Source organism: Phaenicophaeus curvirostris, chromosome 10 (assembly GCF_032191515.1).
Source record: "Phaenicophaeus curvirostris isolate KB17595 chromosome 10, BPBGC_Pcur_1.0, whole genome shotgun sequence".
Taxonomy (NCBI): domain Eukaryota; kingdom Metazoa; phylum Chordata; class Aves; order Cuculiformes; family Cuculidae; genus Phaenicophaeus; species Phaenicophaeus curvirostris.
In genome coordinates, this window is record NC_091401.1 from 3,736,489 (window position 1) to 3,754,907 (window position 18,419).

Genomic DNA, 18,419 nt, shown 5'->3' on the forward strand with positions numbered 1-18,419 from the left:
GCTAGGAGGGTCGGAGGAAAAGGAGAATAAAGGAGAGCTTTTGGAGTGAAACAGCAAGCCTGAGTAAGAAAGAAAAATGAGGAAACAAAAGATTGTGTGGAGGGATCCATGTGTGACAGCAGCTCTGGAGGGTAGCAGGTGTAAATACTGATGTAAAGCAGGAAGGGTGACAAGGTGTCAGGCCGTAGATTTTGGGGATGCACACCTCTAGTTGTTGGTGTGGGTTCTGCATGCTGAACTCTGAATGTGTAGCCTTTGTGGGGGGACTAAATACATTTTTGAAGTGAGAAGGTGGCAGAATGTCTCTGTTTCTCTTTTCTGCCTAGCCCAGCAGTAGCCTATCTGATCTTGCCTGCTAAGCAGCAGTTGTCACAAACAGTAAACTTGAAGAGCATGAAGTGTGTTAAAATGTAGTGGATGCCCCTGACAAGACAGGAGACTGATGATGGCTTTTTCACCCTGTCTTTTGCTACAGCAGGTGGTGTTCTGCACCGAGAAGGCTGTGCCCAGCTGTTTGTGCAGAAACATCCACTCTAATTAGCAATGCCATGTCCTAGAAGATGAAATGTTGCTGTTACATTATAGCTACAGGCTTTTATCTTGTATTCTTCTAGATTTCTGTTGACTCTTAACTGTGTTTCTAAGTGCTGACCTCCCTAATGTATTTCTGGAGCAGGGCACCTTTCTGGTTGGCCAGCCTTCTCCTCAGAGTTCTGGGAAGCAGCTGACTCCAGCTTCGGTTGTTCAGGGCAGCGTAGGAGTTGGAGCATCTTCCACGCAAGGACAAGCACTGAAAGTGATAACTGGACAGAAGACAGCTCTGTTTACACAGGTAATGTGCAAATGATGTGTTTCGTTCTTGGTTTGGGTTGGAAAGGACCTCAAAGCCCATCCAGTTCCAACCCTCCTCCCATGGGCAGGGACACCTCCCACTGGATCAGGCTGCTCAAAGCCCATCCAGCCTGGCCTTGAACCCCTCCAGGGGTGGGGCATCTCTGGGCAACCTGGGCCAGTGCCTCCCCACCCTCACAGGAAAACTAATTTCTTCCTAATCTAAACCTCCCCTCTTCCAGTGAAAAACCATTACCCCTCATCATCAAAATTTGAGATTCATAGGCATATTTTTGCATAGTCAACAGTTTAATGAAGTTGATTTTTGAGGTGATAGCTTTGTTCCAGCTATTATTTCCACAATTTGCCTTTTTCAAAAGTCTTCTGAAAATATTTTTCAGTAATGTAAAAAGCATTTGTCTTTTTTGTTGGCTTCTTTTATTTGGTTGGGGTTTTTAAGTCGTTTAAGAAAAAAAACAAATTAACATCTTCCCATATGCTGAATTCTTTTTTGAAGGCTGCACCCGGCGGACAGACATCGCTGGTGAAAATATCAGATGGGTCTATAAAATCAGTGCCTGCCTCATCGCCGCTCTCCAAACCTGGCACAACTGTGCTGCGGGTATCGGGAGGCGTCATCACCGCAGCTGCTGCTGCTCCTGCTGTGGCCCTTCCCACAAATGGGGTGGCCCAGGTGAGAAACGACCTTGCCAATATTTGATAACATAATGTTTGCACTCTAGCCCGTAGAATCCCCAGAAAAAGACTTCTAGTGCTTTTTTCCCCTTATTGATATTCTTCCTAGCCAGCATTACTGGTGGGTCTGCTCGTGTTTGGGCAGCAGCACAGTGCACACAACTCCTTTTCTGCTGGGTAGTTTGCCATTTGGCATAAAGTAAATAGCAGAAGAAACGTGAGGAGAAGAGAAATTGAAACTTGGACTTTCTTGCTCTTGATGCTGTTAAAATTCAGGGAGAATAGGGAAGGCTTTATCTGAAACAGCTTTTGCAGTCGTACAGATCAGGTTTTTGGGGCTGTGCAGCTTTCAAACACCAAATGCGCTGTTGGCACAAGCATCTGCAGCCAGATATAGAATGCTTGAAGCTCTGGGTCCATCGGGCTAGTGAGAGGCAGCTGTAACTGGACTGTAGGTTGCTCCTCAGAGATCACAGACTCTCCACGGTGCTTGGTGCCACATCTGCTATCAAGAGATGTCAGAGACCAGCAGTGGACAGAGTTCATGGTCCTTGGGTCCTGACAGTGTTGAAGGGGTGTCACTCCTCTCCACACCAGCAGAGTCATAACAGTGCAGCCTTGGAAAGAGGTGCGAGGTTGGAATTGAAACATGTGTATTCCTAGAGCGAACCTGTGCCTGGATGCAGCTGTGTAGCCCGTTGATGCAGGTTGTCTGCCTGAAGTGGAGTTGGAGTTCACAGGGTGGGGGGAGGCAGCAAAAAAGAAAGTGTACAATTCACTCCAAGAGTTCCTGATCTTACTGCTTTTGCCTGTGGAGGAAAAGATTAAGTAAGTATAGAGTTGATGCCGCGCTGTCATCAGAGGGCTGAATGCTGGCAGACACGGCATACATTAGGTGAAGATCCTAAAATTTGTTTTAAATGCTACTGAGTATTTTTACAACTCTCAGTGGAGCTGCAGAGAGGGAGATGTTTTCCATCCAGCCTCTTTATCCCAAACTTTTTTCTCCTTTGTCTACTAATGTCTCTGGACTTCTGAGCAACAGGGAAATATGAAACATTCCTGGGTCACATTTCTCATCTGGAAGCCTACTGGGTTGCTGCAGTTAAGGGACCTGGCTCCAGATATATCAAAGCAGTTGTGGTAGTAGTTCCTATGTGCACGGTTTCACTTTTTCTGCTTGACACAGCCTCCATTCTTTACGTGTCATCATTGTATATGGGCTTTTGGGTATGTACTTGAGAACCTCTTGCTTGTCAATGACTGATTGATAAACATTTGGGTTTGCTCCTTCTAGATGTTACCTCGTTGTGCTTATTGTTGACTCATCTATGACATGAAAAGGAATTTGTTATCCCTCTCTGCCTTTTTTGTGCAGCAAACGGATAATGCAGGTTCCAGTTCATCATCTTCTGGAACTCCTGCAGCAAAGGCATCTGGGCAGCAACACCAAATCTGTATAAGCCAGAGCCAGTCTGCTTCATCAGTAGTGAATAAGACAGCTGCTTCCACTGTTGTAAGTGTCGCTTCTCTGATGACTACATCGACATCTGTGGCTGGAAAAGCTGCAGTATCAGGTATTAAACTCCCTTCCTGACTTCCCTGTAGAAAGTTAGAATCCAGGTATGAGTTTTATAGATGTCTTTACTATAAATGGAAGATACCTGCATTTTTGAATGTATAAAAAGAAAATCATACTTAAACCTACCTTAATAGCATAGGTTTTGGCTTAGTCAAAGAGATGTCTCCGTAATTGGGCATCCTGTCACATCAGTGCATTGACTATACCTGTTACAACTTGCCCGTTGCTATTTGAGAGGGATATTTTAGTTTTCATGCCAGGTTCTCAGTAGAAGATGCTGTCTATTCAAGAGCACAGCGTGTCACTGAATGCTGAAACCGTCAAGGTACCAGCAGGACTACAGACTTGATTAGGTTGTGAAAGTGAGACTTCACTGAGGTGGGAGAAGCTGCATGAGCATAATTTGGCTCTGAGGCTTTGCATCTGCTCTGATTGGCTTGGAAAGGAAGGAGATGTTGATTACAGGGGATCTGAAGGCTTTGAAGTCAAAATCCATTAAGTACAGTGAGATAAGCTGAATCTGGAATGTTTCAACTTAATAAAAAAGAGGTAATGAAGAAGGACTGTCCTTATGTAGAGGAGAGTTTTCCTCATTTAGTTTCATTGTCTTCCAGTGTCTTTTGTATCACAGAAAGCAAATACAGCAGGTTTAGTTTGAGTATTACAGGTTAAAATTGGAAATTTTACATTGGCTAATTTGCCTGCTGGCATGTTCTGTTCTCTTTAAGTGGTTCTTGCTAAGTAGAAAGAGAGTAAAAAATACAGAAAAGAGAACATAAGTAACACTGAGCTTATCTGACAGTGTCTTTTTAAAGCAGCTCTCCTTGCTTCCTATGTACACAGTCTTCAAAACTCCTCTTTTTTCATCACTGTTTTTCCCAGAGCTTGACAATAAACAACATAGAATGCTAACACTGCCACGATTTTGCAACAAGCTGTTGAGTATTTTCCTCTTTGCAAACAAAGCAGCGAAGGTTGTTTTGTGTTTGTTTTTTTTTTTTTTGGTAGAAAATACACCATTCTAAATAGCTTTCAGATTAAAACTCATTTAGGTATGGGAGATGTTATCTAGATTTTGGTTTGGTTTTGTAATCTGGGGCACTGACTTCATGATTAAAAAGTATTTTGTCAACAATCCCGAAAGAAGCGGTAGCTATAGAGCATTTTATTTCAGTGGTAAACAAAACCAAAATAGTGTTGAAATTCTGATGATTTGAACTTCTAATGGCAACTTTTCAAAAAGAATCTTGAATATTCCTTTACTGTGCACAAAGCAATGTCCCCCCCATCAGGCTAAACAGTCGAAAAATGTCCCTTCTTCCTCACCTTGCTGCTCAGGTCCCTTGCTGTCCTATCCTGACACATCTGTGAATCACACACAGATGAACTGGTAATACTGGGTTGGCATTCTTGCCCAGCAGAGAACACGTAACTGACCAGTACTGTGCATCTTTCAAAACTAAGAGGCATCCTTCCCAGTCCGTTTGTGTTTGGTGCGTGGAAGGCAGCCGTGTTTCTTAGATATTAATAATAAAATAAGAGGAGAATGGAAACGAGGTCAAAACAAATAGTGAGTATAAAATTACTGTCATGAGACTAAGAAGTCCATTGTTGCCAATGGTCCAAAATAGAAGTTTATTAAATTTTCACAATCTGAAGAAAAGTTAGCTATAAATTGAATACAATTACATTGAAAACAGCTGGTTTGCCAGTAGAAAGGTTGAACATAAGCCCAAATCCCAGTGTTAGCGTGCTGGCTGCAGTGTCTTGGAATGTCATCACTGTGGAGGAGAGAACTGGGGGATAAGTGATGAGTGCTACTCACCCATTGCACTTTGCCCGTGCTGTCTTCCACTGAAGGCACCGGCTGCTGCCATTGATAATGCTGTTAATATCTGAATGTCTTGCTTGTTCTTTTAGCCTTGACTAGAATGAGTGATTTAATTCAGTCCCCACATTAATATCCTTTGTAGCTTGATTAGCCATCCTTATGGGCGTGTTCAGCGCACGTTACAGAGACACTGGACACTCAGTTTGGGTACATTCTTTGTTAGATTTGCTGCACAGCCTTGGGCTGGTCACTTAGTTAAAACACGGTTCATTGTGCTGTGCTGACTGCAGTGGATGCTGCTGAGCTGAATTGCAGAGGTGCGTGTGACACTTTGGTACTTCAGTGAGAGCGGCTGTGTCAGAGCTGTGGTTCCCTGGCTTACCGGACGCTCGAGCACAAGATCTTGTTCTGACAAGAGTGTTTTACTGTGTGCTGACCCTGCTTTCAGTTGAAACTTTTGCTTAAGATTTCCTAGGTGATCAGGAAACCTGCTTTACAAATATCAGAGCTCTGTGCTGCATGTAATACTGCGCACGCTGTGGTGCAGCACCCCACTATTTTAGGAATCACTTGTGTCAGTAAAAACTTGTCTGACAGTTCACTGAACTGTGACTTGTTAAGGGGGTGACAGTGCTAGCTTACATGCCATCCTGGTTCAGGCAGAAAGGGAGAGAAGTAGCTGGAGGTAAACTAAATGGTGTGTTTTATTTAACATTTTGTCTTCCGTTCTTCTTGCAGGGTTGCTAAAAATCCACTCAAATCAGTCTAGTCCACAGCAGGCTGTTCTGACAGTTCCCAGCCAGCTTAAACAGCTCGGTGTAAACACAGCTTCTGGAGGTGTTCAGACAATACTCATGCCTATGAACAAAGGTAAAGGGCAGAGGAGGACGACAGACGATGTTTGAAAAATCCCCTTTGACGCAGGGTAGCTCTTGGTCACTGTTGGCACACATGGTCCAAAGCTAGAGATAGAAGAAAATGTAGCAACAAAATTCATCCCTGCGCTTTGTGCCGCAAAGCCACTGTGTTGCTTCTGAACATGGTTGTTTGTCCATGTATGAAATTTGATAATTTCTTTTGATTCTTTGTTGTCTTTTTTTCCTTTTTTCTTCTTCCTCTCCAGTGATACAGTCCCTTTCTACCAGCAAAGTTTCAGCTGTCACAGCAGCAAGTACGGTTGTCCCTAGTCCCTCTACAGTATCCATCGCTAAAGGTAAAAAGAAATCTCTCAGCAGGATGAGCAATAGAAATAAGCTGGCACCACTTTGTAGAAGTGGCCTGACTGTGAAAGTAGCCTGTGTGACTGTGGGTTCCTTTATTTCCATTGTAAGAGGGTTTAAATCAAGTGAAAATGGCACCTGGGGACTAGGAAATGAACAGAGACTTCCCCCTCAACAAATCTCAGAGCACAGGCAAATACAGAAATAAGCGAGGATGTTTGAAAAAGCTGGTGCAAGTCTCTTAAATGTTCATTGTTTCAATCCATATTCACCGAAATGCATAGAGCGGCGCGTATTTAACCTCAGTTACTGCTGTCCTCAGGCTGGGGACTGTGGTGAAATGTCCTGCAGCACTAGACGCAGACAGCGGGTGTGCGTGTGCAGACACACCCAAGGGAAAGTTGTATATACAGTATTTCCCCAAATAACTCATGGGCCAGAGCTGAGATACTCCAAGTACAGCTCTTGCAGAACGTCGCGCATCTCCCGCTATCCCAGATGAATCATGAGGCCACCTGGCCATGCTGGTCCTTGGTCTGTCTCTCTCCCTGCTCCTCTGTCACCAGAGTTCTGTCCTGGATGTGGGTACGTTCACCGATGTCAGTCAGTGATGGCTTCAACAAAGTTCTCACGTTGAAGCGTCCCTTCTTGCAGCAGAATTGAAGGCCAAATTTGTTCATGCTCAACAGTCGGAACGCAAACAACAAATTAAGTGATGTTATGCAAGACCCATCATCTTACTAGAGTCTCATCAGATGCTGTTTATCAGGCTGACTGGTACTTTTTGTCTTTTAAAATGTGTTCTGTTTCTTTGAAGTTAAGATGGAGCCTGATTCAACGGGACAAAACTGCAGTTCTGTGGGAACCCAAGAAGGCCAAGCAGCAGTGAAAACAGAGGAGAGCTCCGAACTTGGGAATTATGTTATCAAGTAATTCTTTTCTCTATAAGGATTTCTGATCTTTGGGCTGGAGGAGATTGCAGGGATAGGTGCAGCAGTATTAAATTTGACCTAGAAATACTTGATGAAACCTTCCATCCCTTGTGCTGCTATATCAGTGCTAATCCTGTTGGGTGGTGTTTGTTTCAGACAGCGTTGCAGTGTTTTCTTTGTAAATGGGTTTGAATGCAGGGCTCATGAAAAGGGAAAAAATGATATTTGAAGGTTTGCAGTTGTGTTGGAGTTTGCTATAATCTCAGGCTGCTAAAACCTCTTTAGCATCCACTGCTGGTATAATTCCCATTGCTGTTGAGTGTCCTTAGGAGGTCAAACTGCGCAGTGAAATGCAGGTCAAAAAAGGGGCAGCTGAAATAAGTAGAACTGTGTCTTTCCTTGCCTCTCTAGCCTTTTAAGCTCAGATACTTCTGTAACTATTTAGTATGAGGGCTACCTTGGTTTAGAATTGGAATTAAATAATGAAGATCATTGGAATGTTTGTTCACTGGAGGCTGTGACATCCGATGTCTTGCTGGTGACACTTTTGCAAGTACTTGTTAGTGTTTGAAACCACGCAGTGATTTTGAAAACTTTTACATCTGATTTATTGCTTCCAACAGTATTCTTCATTGTGATTATTTTTATCCCTTGCAGCATAGAATATTTGGAGAATGTCCAGCAGCTTTTAACAGCAATAGTGAAGAAAGTTCCATTAATTGCTGAAAAAAGTAAGCAGTAAATTAAAAGGTTTTGCTTTCTATTTTCGATTTATCAACAGAATGCCTTGCATACTCTGTAGCCACAAAAATCATTAAAAGGCAGAATTAAATGAAGCCATCTTCTAGAGAGATTACTTCAGGGGTTATTCTAAAGATGATTAGAATTAGGTTCTTCCAATAAAGGCAAATGTGTTGTTAGCAGTTATTAACTTTTTTTTTTTTGAAATGGGTTATATTCCCTCACATAATGGCTGCAAGTAGGTCCTCTTTTTCCCTAGTTTGTCTTCAATGGATGTGGGGGATTTGGGGATTTTTGTTGGTTGGTTGGTTGTGGGGTTTTTTGGGTCTGGTTTCCTTTTTTTTTTTAATTTAATATCAAGGTTTCAAAAATACTTGCAAATATGACAACATAGCACAGCATTGGAATGTGTTTGTTATTTGGGGGTTTTGCCTTTTTGGTTTTGTCTACACAAAAGGCATAAAAAGGTTTGCAGAGAAATGTTTTAATCTTTTACTGTGTAACTGCACACCTTTTCCTCAGATGCACAGCTGAAAACATATCGGCTTTCTCTGGTAATTCATGCACTTTGAACAAGTTGTCCTGGGGGCTGGGTAGGGCAGACCCTTTTGCGATAAGCACCATGAGCAGAGCAGGAGTGGGTAGCACTGTCAGGCTTTCATTACGTGCTTCTCTCTGGCCTGCAGAAGCATTAATTAATCTATTGCTTAGCATTCAGATGCCCTCCTCGCATTTTTGCCAGGAATCCTTTTCACTGTCGGTTCATAAATTTTAAGTTGTAATTTGTTTGGGAGAGAAACAAAAAAAAAAAAAGAGTTTTGCAAAGGAAGAGATCCATAAGACAGTCTTACAGGTCTACGTCTTTACAGTTTTATGGAGGAAAAGAGGCTTAAAACAGGCAGCAGCTGCAGGTGTCGTTGTATGTGACCATGAGGGATGCTGGTTTTGCATCCAGAAACCACAGTATCTGCTGCACATGTCTGTGCCGTGCTCAGAGAGAGCACGGGGTTTGGTAAGAGTTAGAGAATTATAATCCTTGATCCTGTGAATGCAAAACACATTTCCCTCTTCCTCTCCAGTAAATAACGTAAAAACCAGAATTTGTCTTAATTATTTTACTAAAAACTCGTACTGTTTTTGGCTTTGTGTTTTCTAGGTGAAGATGCAAGCTCTTTCTGTGCCGTTTCAGTGGAACAGTATTACAGCTGGAATATTGGGAAGAGGAGGGCAGCCGAGGTAACCCTCTCCTCCTGTGTTTCATAAGCAATCACTGGGGACACAAGAAGGACTTCTGAATTATAGAATCTTCTTTGTTGTTGGCTGATTTGTTTTCTGAAGTAGTCTGGTGCATTTTAAATAGAAGAATTCTTTACTGCAAGGCGCACTGATTTGTGTCCAGTGACTTTCTCAAGCAGGAGGGACTCCGAAGGTCATTTTTCTGGTTGATTCAAAGTAAGATGGTCTTGGAGCGTTTTAAAAACCAGAACTTTCGCAAACTGTTCTGTTAGCAATTTATCCTCATCACTACTCTGTGGCATAATAGTCACACAAGCTTTACCCAGCATAGTTTATCTTTTCATGGGATTGCTTTTGCCTTCTGTAGGAAGAAAACAGGGATCTGACATAAGCAATGCTTGTGCTGAAACAGATTTGTCAGTTCACCAAAGATGAATATTTCCATTAATCTGGACCTTTCTGAATTGCGGTTGTTATGTTTCCCCTTATTTCTTCACAATTTCATCGTGCTGTGGAGTTTTACGGGGAAGACGTTAAAATGTTGCCAATTAAATGATTAAAGAGTTTAACCAGAAATTTGAGAACTAGCAGTTTTCTTGCATTATGCCATCTTAGACTTTACGTGGGAGATGAGACATTTCAACTCAAGACAAACATGTCTAGGCTGCTGTAAATGTGTGTCCCTTTTGCTTGAGGTTTTGGATGACAAATCAGAGTTTAATTGAGCTGCCTACTGCTGCCTAATATCAGAATTAGGACCATCTTCTGTGTTTCTTTCTCTTCTTCATTCTGCCTTCTGAGAAAATCGTATTTATTTTGTTTGCCTTGCAACCTGGATTATTGTTCTGGGCCACGGACTGTCCTTAAGTGTTTTTGACAGTGCGATGAACTTTCCTTTTGGTTTGTCACAGTGGCAACGAGCAATGACAGTAAGAAAGATCCTACAAGAAATCATAGAGAAGCACCCTAGGTTTCACGATATTACACCCCTGAAAACAAAGCACGTGGTGCAGTGGTGTCGATGCCATGGGTACACTCCACCTGACCCCGAGACCTTGCGCAACGATGAGGACTCGATTGAAGACGTGCTGACACAGATCGACAGTGAGCCAGGTGAGCGTGGACAGATAGAAAGCTCCTTTCTACGAAAGACCCTGCTTATTAAATGGCTCACGACTGTGTTCAGGCACATGCGTGAGCTGCTGCTTCAGCAGAAGGAGATTCTTACTTTTTGTTTTTAACTTAATTCACTCTAGAGTAACAAAAGGTGGAAATTGTAAGGGCAAGCGTACGAGTGAGGCTGTTCCTTGTCCCTATCAGTCTTGATGCTTTCTGAGGCCTCTTCTGGGTTTTATTGTGCTCTGGGGCTTTGAAAGCCCAGTGTACATAAATCTCAAGAGCGATGATTCTTGTCCCACAGTATAATAATTTCTAAGTGGGCCCACAAACGAAGTATAGTGAGTATTGATATTTCTGCCCTTGGGTAAGCTTGGCCTCTATTCAAACAGTGTGAATGAGTTCAGGTACAAAAAATCCCCAAAGAAGCCTGGCAGTGGTGTGTGGAGCTCAGTCAGGGTTATTTTACCTCCAAAAGTGAGGTGAATTGGCCTGTGTGATGCCCCATGTTGTGTTTTCACAGCTGCTGCACTATATTCGTAGCTCTGGGATCTCCATGGTCCACTTCAGTTTGTATTAAGCTTACATCTTTAATTTCATCCATTCTTCACAGTTAAGCTCCCTTGTTTCACCTTCAGATAATCCCTTTTCCAAAGCTGAATGTTCTCCTGTTCTGATCATGCAGGGATTTAAGGTATTTTACAGAAGTGTATGGATTTGATTATTTTTTTGCTAAGTCTGGCCCTGTATTGCAGTTGATGAAGGTGGAAAGGAAGGCTATGTCCATCTTTTAATACTTTTATCTAAAAAACTACATTTGTGTTTGTCTTTGAAGAAAGATTCTCTTTATTGGGTAGCTTTCCACGAAACGTTTTACTGGCTCGTGTCAAGCATACAGAGAAGAGGTTACGCTTCTGTAATTCCACTGTGAATCTGTCTTCTAACTTTTCTTAAAAAGCATGATAATACTTGCTGTGATGGAAAAGATGAGTTAGTGCAGTGTGGTGCCTACAGAGTAAAGACTCCGTTTCTCCAGGCAAGTTGAAGAGCATCAAACTGCTTGCCAGTTGTCAAAAGCTTCTGTGAGAAAGTTCAGGAGACTCACTTTAGCGTGGTTTTGTTTGAAATGCAGCCTTCTTGATTGGTGTGGGGGCAGATGAGGCAGAGGACCATGAGTGTCGTGAAGATACACTTAGATTGCTCACAGTGACTGTTTGCGTTTCTGTTCATCCTTGTGTTTGGCAAGAACTAAAAAAGTAACTTACAGTTGCCTTAATTTCTTGCCACATATTGAGTGTGAATCTGTTTATAAACAGCTTTCCATAACCTATTATGTGTTTAATCGATTCCTTCTTTTTCAGAGTGCCCTTCATCTTACAGCAGTGGTGAGGAGCTGTGCCGAAAACTGGAGGATCTACAACAGTTTCTGAAACGAGAACCCGAACATGAAGAGGAAGTAGATATTCTCAACTTTAGTGAGCCATTAAAAATAAACATTAAGAAAGAACAGGAGGAGAAACAAGAAGAGATGAAGTTCTACCTGGCTTCCTTGCCTGCGTCAGAGTTTGTGAGGGACGCTGCAGAGAAGGTAATAAGTGAATCATAAAGCTAATATGAACTGCTGTTAAGCTCATTGTGGTCTTTAACATTTATTTAGTTGCCTTTCTTTCATCTCTATGGGCCTCTGGGTACTTTATGAAGGCTTTTATAAATGCCCTGGAAAAACTGGACCTTCTGACTTGGGATGGTCAGCTTGTCTCCTTGCTTGCTTTTTACCTACCCTTTGTAAGATTTTTTTTCTGTTAATCTTATTCTCATCTAATTCATTCATCCCTCCCTGGAAGTGTTCAAGGCCAGGTCATATGGGGCTTTGAGCAGCCTGGTCTGGTGGGAGATGTCCCTGCCCGTTGCAGGGGTTTGGAACTGGATGGGGTTTTAAAATCCCTTTCAACCAAACCATTCTGGGATTCTAATCTGTAGTACAACATGGGTTGTGTTATTTGGTGTATTAATTTTTTTTTCTCTTTTGTGTTTTATAGATAGGGATTTCTTTTCAGCCTGCTGAGGTAGAAAAGAATGTTTATGCATCTGTAATAGAAGATATGATTCTAAAGGTAAGTGATTTCACAATAAGTACTTTTCTATACCTGTGTTAACCCAGTAATATAGAAAAGAAGAAAAAAAAGGAAAAAGGGCTTGTTATGGCCTTATTAATATACATTTATCAAATTGAGAGTTGCAGAGTCTGGTATCTGTCTTTGTGCCTGTGCAGAAAGATAGATGACTGGCCCCAGAGTTGTTATACTTGGGTGTATTTCCAGCTTTCGAACTGATGTGCTGGCTTGGACACAGAATAGTGATTTGCAGATTCTCACCCCCAGCAAGATACCAACTCGTTCTGTAGCTTTGAAACTACCTCTTGCTTTGTCCTGCCCTTCAGAATGGGGGGGAATCTGCCACAGTTCTGTATGACCTGATTGTTTTATACAAGGTTAGCTGGTTTTTGCTAAATACCGTTCATTCCCTTTTTGGCTGCGTTATCTCTGCTGGGAAAGATCCCTTCCAACCCAAACTATTCTATGATTCCTGGAGACAGCAGCAGTTTGGCCTTATAGAAGAAACCATTTCTATACCCTAATCACTTTTAGAAAAACGATGAGAGATTCTTAGTGAAGCTTTGAACAGCAAGGAGTTGGAGTTCCTGCATTTGGACTGAAGGCTCACTCAGATTATTTTTAGCAGCACTCTGCTGCATTTCAGTCCAAAGACAGTTTTGATGGTTGTTTATTCAGAATGCTGCTTATCTGAAGATCAATTTTACAAAAGCTAATTGATTCCAGGTTGCACAGGCGCTCTCATGCACACTTCTGCTATGCTCTCTGTTCCTTGTCAGAGTTGAACTTGGACACAGCTGCATCAGTTTATAGACACAGATTGTAACCGTCAGGTTGCTCCGTTATAATTGTAGGATTATGCCAGCTTCCCTGAGCGAACGTCCCAGAAACCTCTGCTCTAGTCTTGATACAGGCACAGAAAGCCAAGAGCTGTAATTAGCTTTTGACTGAACCTTGATTAAGCCAAGTGTGTTGGGCGTGAGGCTGCTGTCTGCTTGCTGTCTGGGTTGGGGCTTTTGTGAAAGCGTCTTGACATCAGCCTGGAGACCACAGGGAGTGGCCAGCAAGCGTATACCAGCTCCCAGGAGACTGTCTGGGACCTGCCAGGTAAAAAAACAAGCTCTGATGTGTGAATGGAAGGGTCCTAGAGCGCTCTTTGGAGCACAGGCTGAACATTAGGAAAAAATTTTTCACAGAAAGGGTCATTGGGCACTGGCAGAGGCTGCCCAGGGAAGGGGTTGAGTCACCTTCCCTGGAGGGGTTTAAGGGACAGGTGGACGAGGCACTCAGGGACATGGTTTAGTGTTTGATAGGAATGGTTGGACTCGATGATCCGGTGGGTCTCTTCCAACCTGGTGATTCTATGATTCCATAAATGTTGGATCCACCCTGCTGTGCACATACTGCTCTGCTGGTCCAGTGAGGAACCGGACCGGGCAGTTGCGATCTGAGCTCTGTGCATCCGTAACTGTCTTTTACACTTAGTTATTACTGTGCTAATAAAACTCGGATCTTGAACTGCCCCCTGCTGATGGAATACAGGATTGAAGTGAGCCAGAACGTCAGCTGCCCTTACACTGATACTTGAGCAAATAGCGTGTTCCTTTCTCCTTTTCTTCTTTTCATAATGCTGTCTTCTCATGTTGTCTTTTGTCACAGGCCACTGAACAGCTTATGAGTGACATCCTGCGGCAAGCGCTGGCTGTGGCGTACCAGACCACTCCTCACAACAGGTACAGCAGCTTGTTTCCTCTTGGAGCACTTACACCAGCACTAAGGGCTGAACTGCCTCAGGAATTCGGTCAGATTAGCTCAGACCATGCCAGTGAGGGAGTTCATGAACTAAATTCTGGGAAGATCCAAGCTTTAGGAGGGGGTTTGTCATCTCTTAGCTTCATAGCGGCAGAAGACTCGTAGCGTAGACAACGTTAAAACCTGCTCAGAGGCAGATGACCAACATATTTCAGGTTCCCACATAGACAACTCACCCACCAGAACTTAAGCAACCTAAGTAATCTCTTCTTTATTTTACTGATACACTCTTTTTTGTTCTGGCTCAGATCCTGAGTGATTTTTAGGGTAGTGGATGGGCCACGTTTTGGTTTCTGTTCAGCAGCATGATTTGGGGTAGCTTGAAACTGAAAAAGAAAACCCATTGCAAGAACCTGCTTAGTTTAAATATTTACTTGTGTGCCATATATAAATATTTATATAATGTATATTAAACTTATATTCATATGTTATACGTAGAATTGTATGCACATAGTCTGTGCTATAGGAGTTCAAGAATTAATACTTCAGCACCTGATTTCCCTTTTCCAGTTCCGAAGGTGTTTCCACCAGTCATTTGGAAGTGGCTGTTCTGTGCTGTGATATTCTAATGTTTTTCCTGTGTTGCTCTAACTCCTGCTCTTTTATCCTTTTTTTTTTTTTTTTGATTACTTTTCCTTCCTCCTCCTGCCCCTGTTAGTAAATTTATTGACTTGCTGCTTTATGGACGCGTGTCTTTATGTGTTATAATAGAATCTCTGATGCATTCTCTGCAGGGCTCCAAGAGAGATCACAGTGATGAATATTCACAAAGCCATCTGTAATATTCCCTTTCTTGACTTCCTCACAAACAAACATATGAAGATACTAAATGAGGAACAATGAAATAGAGCAGAGAAGATGCTACAGGATTTATGACTGAAGCCGGGTTGACAAATCCAGTATTTCTGTAGGACATTATTACATACATTTATAACATTGGGCTATTAGATTGTTACCTCCAATTAAAGATGCACCTTAATGCAACAAAACGATGCTCTGTTCCAAATCAAGTTGTTAAATGTCAGTGTTTACCTGGTAAGTGTATGTTCAGTGGCTGAACAAACATTGTCAGTTTGCATCGAGTCGCCAGCTGCAAGAGCCTCCACAGGCCTGGTCCCTCTGAGACAGCTCTGTGATCAAGTTGAACATTTTTTTTAAGAAAAGAAGTTTGCTTTCTGATGTGTATGAGTTGGTTTTCCCATGCAGTGGGCAAAATGGTTGCTTTGGCACTCTGAATATGAGAAAAATCAAAGGAGACTTTTAAAGATGGGCCATTTGAGTAGATGGTGGGGCGATGGGTTAAGTTTGAGTGTACAGGAGCACAAGCCTGATGGCTGCAACAAATCCTACCAGTCCTGCTTGAGCATGATGCGTGTGACTGAAAACACACTTGGGTAGGCTTATCATCGGCTTATTGAGCTAAATGTCACCTAACCAAATCCCTTGCCTCTCTAGAGGAGGTGCCAGACCCTTCAGAAAGGGTAGGTTGGCACATTGCAATCAAGATGAACAGACCGTGGTCAGGCTTGGTAAGATCTGACTGACCCCTTGTCCTGCATAGGAAAGGAGCAAGGGCAGTGTTCTTTGTTTTGGGGCTTGGACTGGCTCTAACCCTTTGCTTGCCCAGCGAGTGCCTCCCCAAGCTGCCACAAGATTTGGGGTGTGCTGCGGGGCAGGTGACTGGCGGTGTCGCACAATTCTTAATGTTTTGGCAGCTGTCACCGATGATCGGCTTGGATCCTGAAGTGCTGTGGAGCAGCAACACTTTGGCTTAAATTCTACTCAATACAGAGAGGCCTGATAGGATCAGAAAGTCAGACATTGCTGCTTGTAGGGAGCTCCTCTGATGTTCCTCTGACTACAGGAAGTTCTGCTATGAACCCCAGCACGGGAACATCACTGATGGTCTGCAGCGCAGTCTGGCTATCGACACTTCTCTGAAGAAGGCTTTGCTGACAGCGTGCTGATCACCCCCCACCCCGCTCTCCTGCCCCACGGACACTCACTAGGAGTCCAAATAAACCCCAGGGACTCGTGTTGGACTGTCGAGCGTTCAGGGTGCTCGTTTTGCGAGGCGCTGCTGGAGCGTGGGTCAAACAGCCAGAACGTCCAGTGCACTGCTCTCAGCTGGGTCTCTGATCTGCTGCATGGCCTTTGATTTAATCACTCTGTGCCTCAGTTTTCCCATCTCTGAGCATGGGGAGCAGGATACCTACCTCACAGGGATGTACTGAGGCCTTGCTCTTGTTGGTGCCGTGCTTTGACAATACAAAGCCTTTTATAAACTTTAAAATACCGTTATCTTTCCTGGCCTGGGATAGGAACAGAAATCTTAAAAATGTTACCTTTTGGTGCTTTTTTTGGGCTAGAAGACAGGTGATGGTAACTCCAGTAGTGGACAGGAACTGTGGAAGACAGTTCGATTATAGGGAATAGCGTAGGTTTGATGCAGTTCTGTGCACCTCAGATGAGGTGCTGCCTGTGTTCTCCACCTCAAATAAAACGAGGGTCTGCAGATGAGAGCCTCTCGATTCATCAGAGCTAACGGGGAGTTAGTTTGATTATGAGCAGCAGAACCTGGCCCTTGAATCTAGGCAACGGGACCAGTGGACGATAGCCAAACAGCATTCTGTGGACTTAAATGCCCCTGGGAAAGGGCGTTTCGGATGTCCTGGATTCAGAAGATAATCCTGGCTGGTTTGGGCGAGCCGAGCGCAGGGTTGCGTGCACAACTGAAGTGCACAGCTTAGCCCTGACATCAGCTCTTCAGCTGAGGTCAGTGTGAAGGTGTCCAGTGGTGCTGATTATGGTTAAGCTCAGTGTTGAGAGTCACGAGGAATCCGGGGAGCTGGGGAACTGCAGGCCCCGTGCTTTGCAGTCTGCAGTGAACTCAAAGTCCTTAGTGCTGTTGGGCACCCTTGCCCATGGCTTTTACAAAAGAGAAGGGCATTTCAAGGTACCTGTCACTGTTGGTGTGACAGCCTGCAGGTCGTGTGGGAACAACCTTTTGAGCAAACAGCCTGATCTTCTGCAATGACACATGCATTTCCAGCCCCTGTCTCTTGTGGGCTTGATTTCTGGGATTTTGATACGCCCAGAGCAGCTCTTGAGGATGCAGGAGCTTCTCTTTGGGTCTCTGTTTGCAAATTGCGGCTTCCTTGCTTTTCTGTGAGGAATGGAGCTCCAGAATGAGTCCTGAACCTGGTCCCGAAGCAGGCAGGCAAATGCCCCTTGTTCTTAACGGGGCTCTTGTCGTGGAGATCTATTGCTACGTTTCTGAGCAACCGCAGGTTACTCTCCTAGGAGATGCTATATTAATAATATTTAAAGTTTGCTGAAGTAAAATAAAACCTGTTAAAATCAGATAGAAAAATAACACAGTTGTTTTGTCCGTCAGATGTAGGAAATGTTTGCAACGAGTTCTTTGAATTTTGACGAGCGGTGGGAGAAGAATATGTTGGCAAGAAGTTCCTGTGGGAATTGCTTGGAGATGAGTTAGAGGCTGTGGAATTTCACGCCCCTGTTGAGGTGTGTGTGAAATGCTACAGCTGATACGGCGTGCGGAAGCGTTATGGTATATTTCTCTGGCTTTGTAAAGAGTCTTGATACAAGTTAAAGATCTCTACAAATATCGCCCCTGTTTGTAACGCTGAGTGTTTAAATCTTTCATGTTATCTGTATTATACTGTATAATTGTGTAAGATACGTATGTTTACAATAAATTCTTTTATTAGCTGTGACAGGATCGTCTTGGCTGTCACCAATCACTCAGAGAAGTTTCTCCAAATCCACATATTTTTGTGTGCTCTGTATATTCAGGATTTTTTATTTATTGATAAAAATTGGTGATTGTGGAATCGATCTGAAGGAAGAGGTAGTTTTTAACCTTTTCTGGTGATTTTAAAAAGCTCTTGGTTTTGGAAGTTGGGGGAAGGGGAGCCAGGAGGTCAGCAAGCTTAGCTCTGCCAACTTGCTCTGCTTGCTACAAGAAGGACCTGGAGGGGCTGGAGCGCGTCCAGCAAAGGAAACGGAGCTGGGGAAGGGGCTGAAGCCCAGGGGTTGTAGGAGCAGCTGAGGGACCTGGGGCTGTTCAGTTTGGAGAAAAGGAGGCTAAAGGGAGACCTAACTCTCCGCAGCAACCTGAGAGGAGGTTGTAGCGTGGTGGGTGCTGGGCTCTTCTCCCAAGTAACAAGTGATAAACCAAGAGGAAATGGCCTCAAAGTTGGGCCAGGGGAGGTTTAGGTTGGATATGAAGGAAAAAAATTCTTCACTGAAAGGTTTGTCAAGCCCTAGCAGGGAAGTAGTGGA

At 43.5% G+C, this 18,419-nt stretch overlaps 1 protein-coding gene across 4 annotated transcripts in view; it reads left to right on the forward strand.

The window, feature by feature from the left end:
- The window catches only part of YEATS2 (YEATS domain containing 2), a 48,594-nt gene extending 31,523 nt beyond the window's left edge, over positions 1 to 17,071 (forward strand). For all 4 annotated transcript variants that reach the window (XM_069865344.1, XM_069865345.1, XM_069865346.1 and 1 more), the window contains 13 exons: positions 677 to 832; positions 1,349 to 1,525; positions 2,906 to 3,104; positions 5,679 to 5,810; positions 6,064 to 6,153; positions 6,978 to 7,089; positions 7,750 to 7,823; positions 8,990 to 9,069; positions 9,981 to 10,182; positions 11,547 to 11,773; positions 12,225 to 12,299; positions 13,959 to 14,032; positions 14,846 to 17,071. In XM_069865344.1, coding sequence (XP_069721445.1) covers positions 677 to 832; positions 1,349 to 1,525; positions 2,906 to 3,104; positions 5,679 to 5,810; positions 6,064 to 6,153; positions 6,978 to 7,089; positions 7,750 to 7,823; positions 8,990 to 9,069; positions 9,981 to 10,182; positions 11,547 to 11,773; positions 12,225 to 12,299; positions 13,959 to 14,032; positions 14,846 to 14,954 — 1,707 coding nt within the window. In that variant the 3' untranslated portion in view covers positions 14,955 to 17,071. The remainder of the gene's footprint in view (positions 1 to 676; positions 833 to 1,348; positions 1,526 to 2,905; positions 3,105 to 5,678; positions 5,811 to 6,063; positions 6,154 to 6,977; positions 7,090 to 7,749; positions 7,824 to 8,989; positions 9,070 to 9,980; positions 10,183 to 11,546; positions 11,774 to 12,224; positions 12,300 to 13,958; positions 14,033 to 14,845) is intronic.
- Positions 17,072 to 18,419: the final 1,348 nt, after the last annotated feature.